The sequence below is a fragment of the Mesocricetus auratus genome, unplaced genomic scaffold, assembly GCF_017639785.1.
Source record: "Mesocricetus auratus isolate SY011 unplaced genomic scaffold, BCM_Maur_2.0 Super-Scaffold_4256, whole genome shotgun sequence".
NCBI classification, from domain to species: domain Eukaryota; kingdom Metazoa; phylum Chordata; class Mammalia; order Rodentia; family Cricetidae; genus Mesocricetus; species Mesocricetus auratus.
In genome coordinates, this window is record NW_024429182.1 from 35,549,573 (window position 1) to 35,563,702 (window position 14,130).

A 14,130-nucleotide genomic window follows, 5' to 3' on the forward strand; every position below is an offset into this window, starting at 1 on the left:
GTGAGGATGGGATGGGGATGAAGGCTTTCATCACTCACTGGGGAAATGCAGATTTACTGAGTTAGTGTATGCTGTGTGTGAAGATGGTGGTTGGTGGCAAGGGGATATTGAGGACACCAAGGTGCTCCAGTTTCACACCAAGACTTCAGAGTGGTGCTAATCTTTTGGGAGTCAGAGAAGGCTGAGAGACACCTCTAGGCCTGGGAGCTGTGCATTCCTTGTGACTCTGAGCTCAGCACAGGGGAGCAACAAGCCACCTATGATCACATTTTATCCCTGCCCACTTAGGACATGGGAGGAGGTGTCACCAGCTGTGGTCACAAAGCTGGCCCGGCTCCCTTTCCTTCCTCTCCCATGTGGTGCAGTGGATCTTAGAAAAGACATTAGTCCCGCGTAGTTGAAGGTTTCTATGCTTTGCCTCTGCCTCTCCACCTGCTCTAGAGTGGCCTCGTTCCTTACTGCTAAGAAGTGGGGAGAAGATCTTTGCAGGTTCCAGTTGATAGCTCCTCTCGTTTCCCCATCACAGTTCAAGGACACTAATGGAAAGGAGAGGCAAGAGGAGAATCTGGGCTGGCTACAAGGGACGTCTTGGCCATTTCCTTGACTTCACAAAAGGTTCTTTTCTCCTCATCCATAAGATGGGCCAGTATGAAGGCTTTTCCTACTCTCTTTGGTTGATTTTAGCCTTGGGGGGTGCATGGCCTTTACATTGTGTATTAATTACTGCTTAGTTCCTAAAATCAAACACTACACCCCAGCAATGAGGCAACGAGTCAATTGTTCTCCCAGAAAGTGGCTAATAACTTTGGAAAGGAGAGTGGTAACTGAGGCTAACCTTGACTAGTCTCTGCCTCCTGTGCTCTGGGATTACAGCTGTGCTGCCAAGCTCAGTCTTTGTCTCCTTCTAATTCCCTCCTTCCCCACTCTTCACTATATGAAGGTTTTCCTGGTTTTGGATTTCAGGAGGATTTTATGGATAGGATACAGAAAACCCCTAGGTCCTGTAGAACGAAAGGATTCAGGCAAAAATGCTCAGCACAGTGGGTTGCACTTCATTTTTGTTTCAGTTCGGCTTTGTTCATTCATTTCTGGTGGACATTACATGTGCTCAAATTGCCCATTGAAGGTGCTTTATCCAGAGAAAAGTTCAATAGTGTGGACAGATGCAGTGTGAAGGGAGACGGTTTCTAAGCAGATGTGTAGGAAGGACGGGCAGGACAGGACAATGTGTTTGCTGCAATTACAACAATGAAAAGAAAAGAAAAAAGTTCCCATCCTGAGAGAAATGCTACCAAAATGGATGCTGGGTACTGAAGGTCCTGACAGGGTGTGATTCCTCACAACAAATGTTCCTGCTGAGTGTACACACCCACACCCACACCCACACCCACACCCACACCCACCCACCCACCCCCACACACACACACACACACACACACACACACACACACACACACACACACACACACACACGGTGCCCAGCCTCCAGTTTCACCTCTGGCAGAGCCTAACAATTCTCAGCTCTCCTTTCCAGGGTTATTTTTGGCTCGGACTGTTCTCTGATGGCAAAAGGTTTCAGCCCCCTCCCACCTCCCTCTCTGTCCTTACTAGGGAGAGAAACTTGTGCTTGAGCTAAGCTGACTTCAGGGTATGAGGAGAAAGGCCTGCCAGCCGGAGAAGACCCAGGCTAGCACGACTCCAGTCCCAGGCTGTCTTCTAGAGAGTGTGCATCGGGTTCCACTGGAAGGCTGAGTCCCTCGGCTGGACGGAAGGTGGAGTTGGGGACCCAGTAGCTGGCCCTGGAGTCCAGCTTTTGGGACACTCGGAAAGTCAGGCCAGCTGGGGAAAGAAACCAAGGACAGCTGGGCGATCCTCTGGGCCACAGAAAACTTTTCTCTGAAGGCGGAGGCAGACTCCACTCTGGGCGGGCGTTTAGGGGACCCGCAGGGAGCAGCGGCAGGAGGGCGGGGAGGGGCGGGGAGGGCGCTAGGCGGAGCCGGGAGCGAGGCCAGGCGGCGGGGGCCCGGGCGGGCGGCAGATCCCCGAGGCTCCCGCAGCCGCGGCAGGACCGGCTAGCGGCGCCATGGAGGGGAGCCCCATCCCGGTGCTGACGGTGCCCACGGCGCCCTACGAGGACCAGCGGCCGACTGGCGGTGGCGGGCTGCGGCGACCCACTGGACTCTTCGAGGGTCAGCGCAACTACCTGCCTAACTTCATCCAGAGTGTGCTGTCGTCCATCGACCTGCGCGACCGCCAGGGTTGTACCATGGTGGTGGGCAGCGACGGCAGGTACTTCAGCAGGACGGCCACTGAGATCGTGGTGCAGATGGCTGCGGCCAACGGGGTGAGTGACTCCCACCCCGGTGTGGGTTTGCAGTCCCTGCGCCCGGGCCACCTCCCTAGTGAGTGCTCTCTTCAGCTTCCCACACCTGCGCACTGGTGGCCACTAGGCACACTGGAGACACTGGCCTTCAAGGGGGCTGTTCTCAAAGCCCTGGGTCTGGAACCTTAGACTTCTCCCGCACCTGTTCCACGGCTGCATTCTCTTCCTCATCCGTTTTCCATCCCATCCCAGCTTGGGTTTCCCATATTCTCTCAACCGATTTTTGGCCCACCTCCTCACATAGACTTTTTTTTTTCGAGTCTGCTAACATGATTTCCCACCCAGTTGTCCATCATCATCACCTTCATCATTGTTTTGCCACCATCCTCTCCCAAATCTCAGCTGTCAAACCTAACGATTACCTGCACGCACACACCACACCGGTATTGAGCCGGTGAGCTATTTCCCAAGAGCGGGCCCCTCCCTGCGAATCACTTTACCTCAGTGGCCATTTAGTGACTACTTTAATTGGGACAGGGATGGGGTGGATGGCTTTGGGGACATTGCAGCCTGGCCTCTCAGTTCCCAGGAGGCATATGGGGTATTGTGATTCCCAACTTCTTTCCAAGATGCTTTTTGCATTTGACAAGCCAGGCCTCTTCCTTCTCAGGACACCTTCCTTTCCTCTCCGTTCTCCTAAGACCTCTGCCGTTTTCTTCTGCAGCTTGGTTTTTCAGACTTTGAGGTTCTTCCTTCTGCTCCCTCTTCCTTATTCCTCAGACAGAAGCACGTTCCGACATATCCACTCTGCTCTCCCTACTTAGCTTCCCCTTACCCCCAAATCCAGCGACCAAAACTTCCGACTACCAAACTTTGGGGGTCTTTGAATTCTCCGTAGGAAACAGGGTTTTAAAACGTTATCTGAGTCCGATTAAACATGACCAGAGTCACACCAACGAAACTTTCCCTTGAGTGAAATCTCTTTCAGATGTATAGTTGTAAACATCTTTAAAAGTGAAACTAGAAAATTACCTGGCATGCGGATTCTGGCCACCCCACTCCTCTCTGTGATGTCATTTCTTCTTAGCGTTTCTTTTTTAGAGAGGCCGGGCTTCATGTTTCCTACTGTGATTTTCTCTTCTTGGCATATTAGGAATGGAATAGGGGACAAAAGATGTTTTGTGGGATTTTTGTTGTGGCTTTTAAAAAAAATATATATCCAAAAAATATTTGGGGGAAGTGGGGCCAGAGGTTTTAGAGTGGATTCCAGACTGGCATTTATCTTTGGCACTTCACCTAGGATTGATGAATCTTGGCTAGAGTCTAGGGTTGGTGAGAGGTTGACAAATACTCTTTCCCTCTTGTCTGACAAAGCTATTCCTGGGAATGATGGGAGGATAATGAGCTCTGAGAGAGCTATGATAGCATTCACCCTCTTCCATGCTCTAGTTTGTCAGGGGGTGAGAAAAACATAGCCTATCCAGTATTTATTGTGGGTCAGAATATTTGTTGAAGACAGTTGTTGATTGGCATTTTGAGCATTGACTTGGACCAGTCTCCTCTTAATTTTTCTTATCTTCTGGGAGACTTGTTCTGAAGTGAATAGGCAGATAGTTGGCTCTAGAAGAAATGTAGCTTGGCAGGACTAGAAAATAATGAGCAATATAGGTCTTTGTGTGACTGAATGTAGATGGAACTCACTTGCCTTCTAACATGCATGCTGTGTTAGGCTGAGGGCAACCAGCCTGAATTCCTAAAGCCTTTAAATAGATTCTTTACTGGACATTCATAAACAGGATGCAAAAATAACGGAATGGGAAAATCTGATTATCACGTGGTCTGTCATTCCTCCATCTGAAAAAGTTTGGCTTTGATTGAAAAGTTAATATTGTGGTTTGAATAAGAATGACCCCCATTGGCTCATATGTTAGCGAGTGGCACTATTTGAGAAGGATTAGAAGGTGTGGCCTTGCTGGAGTATGTGTGGTCTTGTTGGAGGAAGTGTGTCACTGGGGGTTGGCTTTAAGGCATAAAAGCCTATGCCAAGTCTGGTCTCTCTGTTGCCTGTGGCTTAGGATGTAGAACTCTTGCTTTTTTCTGCAGCATTATGTCTGCCTGTAAACCTCCATGCTTCCTGCCATGCTGCTAATGGACTAAGCCTCTGAAACTATAAGCAAGCACCCAATTAAATGCTTTCTTTATAAGCATTGTCGCAGTCTTGGCATCTCTTCACGGCAATAGAACATTGACTAAGGCAGTTAATTTTACAAGGAAATTTTCTGAGAAAAGCTGTACTTAGTATTTGGTAATATAATTGTTGGAGAACTATGAAATTTCTCAATGGTGAACATATTACATATAATTTTACTAGTTCATCAAGCTTCAAACTGATGTATTTCACACTACTTAGTGTATAATTTGGGATTTGAACACTTCTTGGATAAAAGCATGGTATGGAGCCAGAAAGATGGCTCAGTAGGTAAAGGTTCTTGCCTCTAAATCTGATAACCGAGTTTGATTCCTGGAGCCCAGGTGGCAGGAGAGAACTTACTCCTGAATATTGTTCTCTAACTTCTTCATGTGTATTGTGATGTATGTGTGCACATGTGTGCATGCACACACACATATACAATAAATAAGTGAACAAATTAAAAGTTATGGTTGGGAGAGTGCATGCCTGCACTCTCATGTATCCACACCACACACATACACATGTGCACATAAAAATAAAAACTAAAAAGAATTTTAAACATTATGAAAATTTCCAGCTTTCAGAAAAGTCAAGGTAGGATTTATTAATAGCCATAGGTCCATTTTACGTTTGTGCCACTCTTTTTGACATAAATGTTTCTATTTTCTTAAGAAAACTGGCATTTGTATGGGTCTTCAGTATGGATCTCTTAAAAAATAAGGACCCTTTCCCATGTAGTTATAACTCTACATCTGAGTTCACTCTGTTGTTTTAAAATTGATTTATTCAAACCGAGTTCTCCTAATCAAGGAATAAACATTGCATTTGGTAATTTAGGTCAATTTTTAACCTATAAAATACTGTCTCCTGCCTGCCTGTCTGTTTGTACATCTGTCTGTGAAACTGAGTTTTCAAAGAACCAGGCCAGTTACCCTGTAGACTGTTTCTTCTGGTCTTTTCAGGCCTTTCAAGTGTATTTTTACGGCACTATTTCACTTTCACTCTACACCTTGCTTTTCTTGTTGGCTAGAAATTGGTTCTGAAGACTACCTTAGTCCCTGTGCATTGCTGTAACAAAGTATCATGGACTGTAGCTTGCACACACCAGAAGCTCATTTCAAAGCAGTTCTAGAGGCTGTAAGCCCAAGGTCAGGGCTCTGGTTATTTTGGCATCTATCTGGTGAGGGCCCAGTTTCTGACAGGAAGAATTGTGCTTTCTTACTGTGACTTCACGTAGTGGGAGGACCTTGCTAATTCTTGAGGTCTCTTTTATTAAGGGCACTAAATTCCAATCATGATGACTCCATCCTCACCACCTAAACTCTCCTCCAAATGCCTTACCTCCAGCTGTCACCTTGGGCTTAGGATTTCAGTGTATGAATTTTGGGGGATATGAGCATTCAGTTCTTTTGCAAAGCTCATTTGATTCAGTTTAAACTTATCTTTTAGGAAGAGTGTTTCAGAGCCTGGTGTGGCGGTGCACACCTCTGATGCTATCACTGGAGGCTTATGAGTTTGTCATCCACTTGGGAAACAAAAAAAAAAAAACAAGAAAAGAAGTCATAGTTACTTCACTATGTTCATTTTCCCAGACTTTAGGTTTCTGCTTCTGCTCCTTCTTCCCCGTGCTACAGGACGAATCGCCGTTTGGTGTATCTACTTGGTTTCCCAGTCTCACCCCTCACCCACATTAAGTGCAACCATCAGCACTTTGGGGGCTCTGAATTATCTGCATCCTGTGGAGTGCAAGCTGTGTGGTCTCAGCAATAGTGACAATAGGAGGACTGCAGAGTCCTGGCGGCCACTGTTTCCATGTGCCACCATTCCTTCCTCGGTTCTCGTCTGCTGTGGGCTCCACTTTACACTATGTGCATGTTTGGTTTCTTATCAACATTTACTTACTGGCTTAAAATCCACTAATGACCATCTCTTAAACTAGTTCATTAGTTTCAAAGTAACTTTAGCATGCCATGTGGGTCCTGGTGAAGGAATGCAGGTTCTCAGGCTTGCCAGTAGATGCCTTTACCTGTTCAGACATTTCCTCCGCCCATGCCTTGCTTTTTATATGGGTACCAGGGGTGGGACTCAGGTATCCATGCTTGCAATGCAAGCCTTTTACTTGCATGGTCTCCCCAGCCTTTAGGACATTCTTTTATGAACCGGACGTTGTCCTTACAACTGGGCTACTTAGTTATTGCTCCTGAAAAGGAAACACCCTGTCTCTTTCACATTGCCAACTCTGGAGCAGGGATTTAAGAAAATAGCTATCTCCACAATGGAACTTTATGACAACTGAATTTGTCTCACTTTTGGCTTTGAGGAATGATTCATGAATTCTTGGATTTTATGCATTCAATTTCAGTGCACTGGTGAATAAATAAGATACTTTTAACTTTCCAGCCTCCACTCAGTGCTAGGAACTCAGGCCTTGGGAATGCTGGACAAGTGTTCCACCTCTCACCAATAACTGAAGTTCTCTCATTTTTATAGTTTCTATGTTGTTATATAAACTTACCTAAACCCCCTGATAAAAAATTTTAATTTTTTAAAGACACAAACCATGCTATTCCCTAGAGTGAAAGAAAAACAGTGGCTATGTATAAAAAGCCAATAGGACTGAACTGAAAAGCAAATAGTATTTAATCTTATGAACAAGATTAGTTTGATGTTTGAAGCTGTTTTTATTTCCATCTCATTCAGAACCTCCTCAGTATCAACACACACAGAGAGACACAGACAGACACACACACACAGACACAGACAGACAGACAGACACACACACACACACACACACACACACACACACACACACACACAAGAATTTAAGAGCTAAATGCAGCACAGTTGCTATAAAAATGTCCTTGCCCCTTCTGGGTGGGTTCACCTGCAGTTAGGATCACATAATCTCTCTTCAGCTGGAATTTTCTTAGGTAGCTCTAACTGCCCTTCATATTGGGCACTGTGTTTTCCTCAAGATGTTTCTGGATTTTTCTAAAAGTTTCTTTCTCTGCACCTGACCTTTGTCAGCAGACCAAGAAGTGGCTGAGGTCTTCCTTCTCTGGAGATAATATTCTATAGCATAATTCTCCCGTGGCAGAAGTGTTTAAGAATCAGCATGGTCCTGGGTTCTACCTATGACAGTTGAACAGGTGAAATGCTAGTGTGACCGATGAGCTATATAGTTTTAAAATTTTCTTTCATTTTAATTAAATAAGGTAGAAGTAGAAATAGTCACAAGTAGCTAATGGGCATCCGTCATTTCCTTCTCTTGAAGAACAAAACAGTCTGTCTGACAACTCCTGTTCCTCCAGTGTTTTTCCTAAGCTGTGCCTCCGACATCATCAAATACTACAAACATACACTTGAAAAGTCTGCACAAGATTTCTGAATGTGATAACCTTGGAGGTAATGGGATGGAGAAATAGCCTTGGGTCAACAGCTGGAAGAGGGTCCTTCTTTTATTGCTCTGCCACTCAAGTTGCACAGTAGACTTATTAACCTGGCATGCCTAGAAGTCACTGTCCATATTCAAATTTGGTATGATAATACCACTGAACTACCCTGGAAGTCCAATCAAGCCTTGTTCCGGAATGCACTTTGTAATAGCTAAGCCATTGTGTTTGTAGGCGTAGTTTTCTGTACCACCAGCCAGTTCCCCAGTAACCACAGAGATTTATTATTAATTATAAATGTTCAGTTGGTAGTTTAGACTTGTTTTTAACTAACCCTTATAACTTAAATGAACCCATTTCTACTAGTCTATGTGCTGCCCCAAGACTTGTTTACCTCATCTATGAAGCTCCCATGTTGCTACTTCTGGCTCTCATGACTCTCATGACTCTGACTCCACCCCTTCTTCTTCCCAGCATTCTCTCTGCCTGGAAAATCCTGCCTAGCTATTGGCCAATCAGCTTTTTATTAATGATGAGAGCAACACATCTTCACAGAGTACAGAAGGACCATTCCACAGCATGTGTTAGTCATTTTTCATGGTTGTGACAAATGCCTATAGTGTTACGGATGAAGATTTAATTTGTCCCACCACTTCTGGTGTGTCAATCTGTAGTCAGTATGGTATGAACCCATGATGAAGCAGAAGACCATGGTGACAGGAACACATGGCTAAGCAAAGTTGCTTCCCACTATGGTGGTCAGAAAATCTAGTGATATAAGAGGGGGCCAGGGACAAGTTAAGTGTTTCCAGGGCATGCTCCCAGTTTCCCACTTCCCCCAAATAGTTTCTCCTTATCTGTTTATTGCCGTTATGTTGTGACTCCACCAGGGCTTAATTCTGAGTTTGTGGAAACTCCCAGGATTCAATCACCTCCCAAAGTCCATCAACTCATAACTCATTTTTTCAGCAGCAAGCCTTTGGGAGACATCTCAGTTTCAAACCATAACATGTTTTAACAATAACAAAAAAGAAGTGTTGTTGTGGCCAACTGAATATATATAATTATAATTTAACCATATGTATTGAACTAAGCCTGTCATGGGTCCCTTGACAAAAACCTACAACTCTGTTGTACATTTTAGCCAAGAGAAAACCCATTTGTTGGTGAGATATGAACTGTGCTGATGACATGATGACCAGCAAATGATAAGCGAAGGATACAGTGTATTCAAGAGATTGCAAGCACTAGTCATTGGCAGTGAAATCTTTTGGAGGTGGAAGTGAATTGCAGTCACCTGAGACAAGTTGGTTCAAGAGGGGATTTGAGACTGTCCCCCGACAGGTGCTCCCACACGTATCATGATCCCAGTTGTCCATGAAAAGCTGGTGGTTCCCCAGAATGAGAATGTACTTGTTTTGGTGCTTGTTACAACTCTCTGGGGGAGCAGATCTTGGTATAGTTCCACAGAGGAATAACACAGAGTAGAAGTTGAAGACTAGAAGTTGAAGCAAAGTAGGCTGTATTGGCATTGGGTGGGCGTGCAGAGAGGAAGCACCTAGGGCCTCTTTCCTGCCCTAGATCTGAAAATCTAAGGTCTAGGATCCTGCCTTTAGAGGAAGAGTGATTGCTTCATGTTTTCAACTGTGTTCATTATAGAACTGCAGGACAGAATAAGCTACAGTTCAGACATTAGGGAAAGCAGGCTTGTGGTACACTCAGGAGAAACCTTAAGGGACCTTCCATAAGTTTGCCTCACTTTCCTTTCTGGATCTCCATAAAGTGTGCAACAGGCAAGATTCCTGGGAGCAACAGCACACTTCAGGAGCCCATGGCTGCCTCTGTTTCCCTATGTGACTAGTGTTTGGTTGACACGTTAAGCCTTCTGTCTTCATTCACTTTTTTATGGGGACGTTAACAGCGGAGAGTCTGAGAACAGCTGTGCCCTCCCAGCTGCTGACTGGTTATTTTAAGCTTTGGTTAATGTGTCCAGAGACCCAGATGGCATTCTGAACTAAGCTGCTTTGAAAAATCTTGTGGTAAAATATAATGATGTTTATTGAAAAGACAGATACACATCCACAACATTATGTGTCAAACTTGCCCTAGGGATAATTTTTGATGAAAAGTCTATTATGATGGACCCTTTATGAACTCCAGAAGTTTTTTGGTCTCTTCACAGACTTGAGGACTAGGACATAGTGTCCACTTTTAGAACAGCCCAAACATAGGTATTGAGTTCACCAACATTAACTCTCACGTTAGGATCCTGCCCATTATTAGAGAACAGCCATATAAATAAGCATTGAAATAGAATTTTAGCAAGATTTCTTGGGACTAATCCACAGGAGAAAAATGGATCTGATTATCTCAGGAATATAAAAGTGAAGATAGAGAGCTAGGGCTTCAGTGTGAGGCATTGGGCCACTGGCCTTGTAAGTAGACCCGAAACACTCAAGAGTGGCCAGTATGCTTTCACTGCTCATGCTTACATAGCCAAAGGGACATTTAAACTCTCCTCATCTGATTCCACCCTGCTAGTTATGAATAAATACATGTCTATAATATATACAGGACTTTTAAAAGTGAAGACCCACATTTTCTGAGTCCTTAAATATCATGTACCTTGTATGGTTTTAGTGACATCAACTTTTGGAGCAATGTTTGTACTTGTATGAAGAGAAAATAAGGGACACTAAGCCATCAGGGAAGATCTTTTCTTTAGCCTGGAGTCACAGGAGTTTTTGATTTTTCTTTTCTCATGCCAAGTCTTTACTGAGAAACATTTTATACAAACATACTATTAAGTTATTGCCTTTCTATTGTTTTCCTTTAATAAGTCTCCTGGTTTCTAACTAGTGCTATCTAGTTTTATATTTAGGATTTCCAAAGGTGGGGGGCAGTACAGAGGGGATTGACTGAAATCAGAGTTAGAGCTTAGTTTATTCAATAAAAGATCTCAAAAAATACCGAGAGGAGAGTTTTAAAACTAATGGGTCATATCTCCAACACAGAACATACCCTTCCAAATCAAGAAGAAAACCCAAAAAATTTAATACAAAAGTTGTCACCAACTAACACACACAAACAAAGTAAAAATGTCATTGTAGCCAGGTAAATCTAAATAAAAATAATGGGTATGTTAAAAAAATTGAAAATACTCAAGAATCGATGTGGCTTATGGGAAAGTCAGATGTCTACATTACATATTGTTGATGATATATATTATATGTCACAAAACATAGTTATATTACAATATGTTATATTACATATTGTTAATAGATACAACATTTTGGTCAGTCAGCTTGGTCAGTATATATCTTAACTAATAGAGTCTTTACACAACAGCCCAGGAATGTGGTAATCTAAGAATCAGTTCTGTAGATGTTTAACTACAAATGTGCAAGCCTGCATTCAACAATGCTCGCTGTACACTTTGCTAAAAGAACATTAGAAAACAATCTATATACTCTATAGTGGAGATGAGGCACATGACTCATGGCATGGCTACACAATGATACCATTAAAATCCGAATATGGAGGATGTGGAAATATGGTATTAGAAAGACGTGAATGGCAGCTTCCTAACTAGAAAAAGCAATCACTGGGGATGCATGATCCCATTTTTTTTTGTATATATGGTCAGCAAATAGGGTTGGACTCCCAACAGTTACAGTGAGTATATCTGTGTGTGTCTGTGGTAGGATGGAAGGAGTACCCCTTTCCTTTCTACTTTATACACTTTTATAATTAAAAGAGTTATAATACATATATTCATTGATTTAATAATTAATGACATTAATAGTGAAGTACAGGGGAGTTGGGCTAGAGGATCATATAAGCTTACAGGACCAGACTGCAAAGTACAAGCTGTCCTCTATCTTAATAACCAACCAACCAACCAACCAACCAACCAACCAACCAACCAATCAACCAACCAACCACACAAAAACTACCACCAACAAATAGCATTTAAGAAACAAAGTAAAAGTAGGAAAAGGTTAGGAGTGTATCTATGGTGCTGTTGCTTGCAACCTTCATGAACAGGGGAAATCTCACAGTCTTGGGGTTGGTTTATAAAAATGGAGAGAACAGTGAGACTTCCCTCCACATTTTCTAGGTATCTCAGTGGCTTAATGCAATGAATTATTAAGAATTATTTTTGTTCACACCACAAGGACATTTGCTCAGCTATGCACACAGCAACATTATTTGTAATAGTCAGATCTTGTAAACAACCTAGATGCCCCTCAACTGAAGAATGGATAAAGAAAATGTGATACATTTACACAATGGAGTACTGCTTAGTGCTAAGAAACAATGATATCCTAAAATTTGCAGGCAAACAGACAGAACTAGAAAAAAAACCATCCTGAGTGAGGTAACTCAGATCCAGAAAGACAAATATAGTATGTACTCACTCATAAGTGGATACCAGACGTGAAACAAAAAATACCTGGCCTATAATTCACAACCTCAGAGAAGCTAGAACCTCTTCCAGAAACAGATGGAAGCAGATGCATTGGGCCAAGTTCCTAGAATACAATAGAAGTGAGGGAGGAGTGATAATATGAACAAAGGAGTCAAGACCATGATGGGGAAACACACAGAGTCAGCTGACCCGAGCTAGTGAGAGATCATTGAATCCAGTCTGACAAATGGGGAAACTGCATAAGACCAAACTAGACCCCCCTAATATAGGTGACAATGGTGTGGCTGGGACAATATATGAAGCCACTGGCAGTGGGTCCAAGATCTAACTCTAATGCACAAACTGACTTAGTGGAGCCCATTCTCTATGGAGAGATACCTTGCTCAGTCTAGACACAGGGTGTGGGGGGTGGAGAGGTGCCTTGGTCCTGCCTCAAGGAGATGATGGGACAGACTTAGACTTTCTAGGGGAGGCCTTACCCTCTCAGAGGAGCAGATGTGATGTGGGGGAGGGAGAGTGGGGGCATAGGAGGAGAGGAGGGGAACTGGGATTGGAATGTAAAAAAATAAAAAAGTGTTAGAAAAGAAAAAGTGAAAAAGGAGTTATTTTGTATATTTATATGACACAATTATTACAAAAGTATCTCACTTTGATGAAAAGGAGGCAGAGTGTGTTTGTTAGCCATGGCCTTGTAACCAGAGGCTCCTGTTGGTCTGGTGACCACGGTTGCTTCCTCTTGACTTTTGGCATTCCTCCATGCTGCTGGCAAGCTGGGTGACAACTGCTGCAGACACCATCCCCGCTCTTCCCAGCTGTGCCTGCATGCACATGCCTCTGAACGGTCCTTGAGGTGGCGGCAGTTGCTCCCACAAAGACTGACTCAACCCAAAGGACTTTCCTGGGGCAGTCTTCGTTTTGTCTCCTGAAGGGAGCTAGCTGGGTCAACACCATGCTTTTCCACAGTTAACCTTTCTGCCCCTTAGTCTTTGTGGAGACACTAACCCCAGCCTCCAGGCCTACCCCCTGGCCTTTCCTGAAGCAAGCCCTTAATCTGTTCTTTTCATGAAGCTTTTCTGACCTAATGGGCTGGGCCATGTGAGAGATTGTTGAAAGGAACAGGCCCAGCAGAAGCTGGGAGACTCCATGCTAATCTCTCTAATCAGCTGAGGAGTCTGAAAATTCACAGCTGTGGGAGCTGGCCTGACTTTCAGGCTTGGTTAGGATATCTGTTAGGGGCTTGTGCCTGCAGCTCTGCTCAGTGTCTGGTTAGGAGGCATGCTATTTTTTTGGAAGAATCTCTCAAATGTACAGTGACAGATGCAGACACGGAAGGCCTGGAATTGCTGTCATAAATAATAGTAAACTGTTTAATCTCCCTGAATTGTAAATCTGATGGCGGAGGTCTTTAGTTTACCAGTTCACTGGAACATAGGATGAAGGGAGGGGCCTCTTAGAAAATGGGCAGCTATTATTTCCCAGTCAGGCAGGAATTGGTCTGAGGCGATTCACTTAAAAACAGACATAAATGAATTTCAAAATTGATTGTGATAACTACTCAGAGAAAACATGTGCCATTAAAGAGATTGTTAAAATCTTATGTGCAATCTTTAATGTAAAAGCTACCCCTAAAATGGGTGTGGATACATGTGTGGATTCTGTCTACTTTGCCAAGTAGCATATGCCCAGGACCCCATTCTCTTTACCCCCCACAGAACTGTATTTTTCCCTTGAATATGTTTGCGAGGAGTCTTATTTCTTTTTCTGTTGCTGTATAAGCTGCCATAACTAAAAT

The 14,130-nt window shown here is 43.7% G+C and overlaps 1 protein-coding gene across 1 annotated transcript in view; it reads left to right on the plus strand.

Moving 5' to 3' along the window:
* The first annotated feature begins 2,009 nt into the window (after positions 1–2,009).
* Positions 2,010–14,130, plus strand: part of Pgm5 (phosphoglucomutase 5) — a 154,492-nt gene continuing 142,371 nt past the window's right edge. Inside the window, exon 1 of the mRNA XM_005063733.4 lies at positions 2,010–2,344. Within this exon, the coding sequence (XP_005063790.1) occupies positions 2,084–2,344 (261 nt within the window). The 5' untranslated portion in view covers positions 2,010–2,083. The remainder of the gene's footprint in view (positions 2,345–14,130) is intronic.